A 5,880-nucleotide genomic window follows, 5' to 3' on the forward strand; every position below is an offset into this window, starting at 1 on the left:
TCCAAATCTTTATATTCTGATTCTCTTTTCATTATACATTTCAATTTAAAATAATTTATCTTTTTACATATTTTGCCATGAGCAGTTTAGAGAAACCATGCAGTATCCCAAAACTTTATTGCTTAGTTTTTCTTCTGCCAAGTACCCTAGTTCATCACTCTGGCTTTCCTACTCCTGTTTCAGCTTCTGGTAGTCACTATTATATATTCTGGTTGACTTTTTAAAACATCCATATAGAGGAATTTGTCTTTCCATTTCTGACCTATTTCATTTAACATGATGAGCTCCAGTTTCATTCATTTTGCAGAAAATAATAGGGTATCATTCTTTTTATGGCTGAATAATATTCAGTGTGTATGTATACCAGTTCTTTAAAATCCATTCATCCATTGATGAGCATCAGGATTGATCCCGTAACTCAGCTATTGTGAATAAAAATGGCGGTGCAGGTATCCCTGTGATACGCTGATAGAATTTCTTGGAGGTGCAGGTGCAGGTGTTCCTCTGATATACTGATATAATATCTTGGATATTTCAGAGCTTTGCAATACCAACTTGCTTATATCACTCCATAGATACACTTTAAGTTTTTGGTCTCTTTCTTGCTTTCCCCTTGCCTTAGGATTCTGTGATTTAAACTTTCCTAATTTTTCCATTAAGTTCAATGAACTTCTCTAAGTTCCTTAAGCAGCACAAATTCCTTGAAGCCTTAAGATATTTTACCCAGAATCTTAATTCTGTCAGGAACATTCTTTCTCTACCCTGGCAGATAATGCTAAAGGTTAACAATGATATAAAGGAATTAAAATTATTAGGCATTATCAGTGGAATGCAAAATGGTAGACCACTTTAAAAATAGTATTTGCAATGTTTTGTAATATTAAACATAAACTTACCATGTCAGCCCACAATTCCACTTCAATGTACTTACTCTAGTGAAATGCAAACCAATGTTCATATGCAAACCTGTATGTTCACAGCAGATTTAATTGTAAATAATAAAAACTAGCAATAAAAATCTGGCTATATCCATATAATTCTACTCAACAATGAAAAGGAACAAACTACCTATACGCGAAGCAAATAGATTAATCTCATATATACATTTTGCTAGAGGAAAGGAGCTAGACTCAAGAGGTTGTGTTCCATTGCATATTCCATTTATATGATCTCACTCTTTTCAAAGGAAAGATCTATATGGACAGAATCAGTAGATTCTAGGAGCTAATGTTGACAGAATGGTTAGATTATAAAAGAATAAAGAATTTTTTTAGATTGATGGGACTGTTCTTTATTCTGAATGTGGTGGTGGGGACATGATCATATATACACATTTGTCCAAACTCAGAACTGTACCCTGCAATACAGAATTTCACAGTACATAAGTTACACCTCTAGAGAAAAAAGCAAATGACAAAAAAAGTCAAACCAAACCAAAACAAACCCACAGATACATTTGTGTGCTAACTCAACAGGTCAAGGTGGGTGCCACAGGCAATTTAATTGCTGCTTCTTTAAGCAAGTGGAGTAAATATCTGCTGCTGCCTTCAGAAGGGGCCAGTTCCCCGGGGATCTTCATGTGTCTAAACTCCCTTCTGGGCCCCATTCATTGGCCTCTAAAATCCCAACGCAATCCTTGCTTCTGACATTTTAGCAGGACTGGGAGTAGAGACACTTGGTAACTTATTTACTCTTCTGAATGGGAATAATTGTTGGTATACATGGTGGACTTTCCCCAAGCAGGATTTTCTGTGCGTCTGCAATCATTTATTGGGAAGACATCCCAAGCTGAAAATTATACCGAATGTGATTAAAATATAACCCATCACTGAGCTGTTTTATCAGTGTTCTTTTATTTGCTAATTACAGACACATTTCTGTGATCTACCCAGGCATGCTGATGATATCATTTCAGTCTCACAAATGAAGAAACTGAGGTTGGAATAACGTAAGTAACAATTATAAGAGTGATTTTTGACCGGTCCCTGAAAGAAAGAGCTTTTCTAAAGAAATATTGGCACTGTTCCCTGGCAGAGTTTCAGATTACAGAAAGTTCAGGATTTCTAGCACTTTTATTTAAGGAGCAAAGTAAGTTTTTATTTTCCATACTTTTTTTTTTTTTAGTGAGAATTATAATATATGTAAAAGCAATAAGGAACTTGATATTATGAATTAAATGAGCTTAGAAAAGGATGTAATGAACATTCTTTTTTCTTTTTTCTTTTTTTGGGAAACAGGCTAGAGTCCCAATGGTGAAATACTTCCCTAAGTAGGAAGTTCAGGGATGCTTATGAAACAGGAGGTGACGTCCCTAAAGATGGGAGAGATCATAAGGCAGATGATGCTTTGACTGTGTAGGTGGGGATTTCATCCTGTGTACTATCTTCCTTTGTCATTGTGGAGGATACTCACAAGAACAGCTTGAATCCAAACGTCTTTAGACTCCAGAAAGGACCTTATGAAATTATTTAGAGTCCTACTCCATTTCAAACTCCTTACTGCATAATTTCACCTTCTTTATAACATCTAGAAAAGTTGGTGGAGAAGCCTTTCAGAGTACATCTTGTAAAATCATTCACACCTGCAGGAGAATTCTGAATCTATTTTATATTAAACAAATGATTTCAGCAAATAATTTAACTTTTAAAACTCTCAGCTTTCTTATCTCTAAATATTGATAACAGTGTTACATTTATTGTTGTGAAAATTAAGGGACATTTATATTTAAATCTATAATTCTCTTATTAGAGTTCATAGATCATAGCATATGCTATAAAGTGTTTTAGGTTATATCATCACATATGTTTGAAATTTTATAAACACAAATGCCTGTAGAGAATAGCAATGCCAAATAAACTTGCAAAATAGCCAGGAGGCTGAAGAGAGAAGTTGTTATCCAGAGAATAGATGTCATTACAAAGTCTCCAAAAATCAAATTTAAAATGTATAAATATGGAACCTATGATTCTGTGAATTTTCAACACTCATCTCCATGATTCAGCTGATGGATGAGAGTGATATGAGTGAGAATGAGTTTTAGATAAAGAAACTCCTTATCCTGTGAATTAGAAGGGAATTTAAGCAAAAGACAGGCTGAATGTCCCTGTATTCTCACAGAAATGGTTGTAGGGAGTAAGAAACACTGGGGGGCACAGAAAAGGCAGTACACTCAGCAAGTGAGGAAAAGCAAATGCAGGAGTGAGCCTACCAGACTTCAAATTCAACCACACGTGGAAGCCACAGTGAGCACTCAGCTTTCCTAGGCTGGGTGGAGACCCCCTCCCACCCTAGGCCTCACTTCACAGCAGACATTCATCAGGACTGTGCTGGACATCCACGTTGCACTCTTCTTTTGTAAAAATGTATTATCTAATTGTATCGTTTTTGTCTTATAATAGAGAAAATCTATAAAGAAGTCAGGGCCCATGTGTCCCAGGTACAGAGTGGGCTGAAGCTACTCTTTAATTGCACATGTATCTCTTTGCAGAGGCTAAGCCCTACCAGGACCCCAGATCTCTTCAGAATTGTTTGCTGATGGTGTGAGTCTCTCCTGATGCAGCTGTTAACACTTTGTTGACTTTACATGCACTTCTCAGTTACCCTACTGTATGCTCAAAAGCATTGAGCTCGGTCTATTGGATGCATGAATAAATATGAACTGAGCTGAATTAAATTCAAATAAACTTCTTTTAAGAATACAAGTTTTGGGACTCAGTCTGAGCAAATTGAAGTCTTGGCTTTGTCAGTAGATACTCATGTAAATGAGCACAAAATCTTCACCTTTTGTAGGTTTGTTGAGGTTTACTGAATAAGCAAGTCAAATGTAAGCATGCATTCATAATGAACAGTAAAAAATGTAAACACTTAATAGATTCAGGGATATGATTTGGGAGATGTATCGTTTTGCAACTATGTGATCTTAGGCAATATCATCTTTCTGAACCTCAGTTTGTTCATTTATACAGGTGTGACTTGGGTCATGTGATCCACAAGGCTACATTAGCTCAACAATCCATCACTATATAGATTATCTGTTCCTTAGTTTTTTGTTCCCATCTTTGCTTTAGATCAGCAAACCATGAAGAAGAAAGAAAATGATGAAATAACACAATTTATGTTTTGGTGCTATCCCTTTTCCCCTTACCCACTGTTCCTTTCTTCCTCGCTACAGCGAATGTTTATTCACCATGCTTAACAGCACGGAAGTGAAGGATTTCATCCTGGAGGGTCTAACTGATGCTCCGGAACTACAGATTCCCTTCTTTATCTTGTTCGGCCTCATCTACCTCATCACTGTTTGGGGAAACCTGGGGATGGTCCTCTTGATTCTCTTGGACACTCGTCTCCACACTCCCATGTACTTTTTCCTCAGTAACTTTTCTTTGGTGGATTTTGGTTATTCTTCATCTGTCACTCCCAAAGTGATGGCTGGGTTCCTTGAAAAAGACAAGGCCATCTCTTACAATGCATGTGCTGCTCAGATGTTCTTTTTTACAGCCTTTGCTTCTATGGAAAATATCATCTTGGCATTGATGGCTTATGATCGCTATGTAGCGGTGTGCAGACCCTTACACTACACCACCGTCATGACCAAAAGTGTGTGTGTGCATCTGGTCCTAGGCGCCTACGTCTGTGGTTTCCTGAATGCCTCCGTTCACACTACGAACACATTTGGGCTCTCGTTCTGTGAGTCCAACGTGGTCCACCACTTTTTCTGTGACCTTCCAGCAGTCATGGTTCTCTCTTGTTCTGATAAACACGTCAGCGAGCTGGTTCTGATTGTTGCTTCAGGTTTCAATGTCATTTGTGCCCTTCTGGTTATATTGATTTCCTACCTGTTTATATTCATTACCATCTCAAAAATGCACTCAGCTAAAGGTCTGTCCACGTGTGCTTCTCACCTCACTGCACTCTCCATATTTTATGGGACAGTCATCTTCATGTACTTTCAATCCAGCTCAAGTCACTCCATGGACACAGACAAAATGGCGTCTGTTTTCTATGTGATAATCATCCCGATGCTGAACCCTATGATCTACAGCCTGAGGAACAGGGAGGTGAAAAGTGCATTCCAGAAGGTTTTCAAGAAGGCCACATCATCTCTAAGAATGGGGTTTTAATGTTGTGAAGTGCATATAACTAACCTCATGTCTCTTGGATCATCTTCATTTATATTTTAAGTACCACATTGGGTTTAATCCCCAAAGCCATACCCTTATCATTTCAAAAATTTATTGTCTAATAAAAAGAAAACATGTCCAGACATTTTATACCTGAATGAAAATGGTTCAGGGAAAACATGAGATATTTTGGGTTCTGCTTGTCAAAAATTCTGCTAACAGCATTTAAACTTTTTTTTATTAACATGTTTTAATTGTACACACTAATGGGATTCTGTGTGATATTTCAATTCATGCATGCAGCATGCAGTGATCAAATGCAGCCTCCTTTTATCCACTCCCTCCCCACCTCTTTTCTTCTAGTATTCACTAATTTTACGATTTTATATCAGGTCAACTTTTTTTTTTTGATTTTCATATATAAGAGAGAACATGCAGCATTCGTCTTTCTGTATCTGACTTATTTTATGTAAGATAATGTCCTCCAATTCCACTTATTTTGCTGTAAATGACAGGATTATATTCTTTACAACTGAATAATATTCCATTGTGTATGTATAACACATTTTATAATCCAATTGTCCATTGATGGGGACCTAGATTGATTTCATACCTTGATTATTGTGTATACTGCACCAATAAACATGGACGTGCTGATTTCTCTTCAATGTACTGATTTCATTCCTTTGGATGTATACCTCATAGTGGTTGTGCTACATAATATGGTAGTTCTGTTTTTAACTTTTTGAGGATCTTGATA

General features: G+C 36.9%; 1 protein-coding gene across 1 annotated transcript; it reads left to right on the top strand.

The window, feature by feature from the left end:
• The first annotated feature begins 4,187 nt into the window (after positions 1 to 4,187).
• LOC124959041 (olfactory receptor 5B2-like) lies at positions 4,188 to 5,120 on the top strand. The gene has a single exon (XM_047517694.1). It carries the CDS (start codon positions 4,188 to 4,190, stop codon positions 5,118 to 5,120), a length of 933 nt encoding a protein of 310 aa, XP_047373650.1.
• Positions 5,121 to 5,880: the final 760 nt, after the last annotated feature.

The sequence above is a fragment of the Sciurus carolinensis genome, chromosome 11 (assembly GCF_902686445.1).
Source record: "Sciurus carolinensis chromosome 11, mSciCar1.2, whole genome shotgun sequence".
In the NCBI taxonomy this organism is placed as follows: Eukaryota; Metazoa; Chordata; class Mammalia; order Rodentia; family Sciuridae; genus Sciurus; species Sciurus carolinensis.

Excerpts from the sequence above, each read along its gene's own strand:
- LOC124959041 (XM_047517694.1), top strand. The coding sequence starts at position 4,188 with ATGCTTAACAGCACGGAAGTGAAGGATTTCATCCTGGAGGGTCTAACT.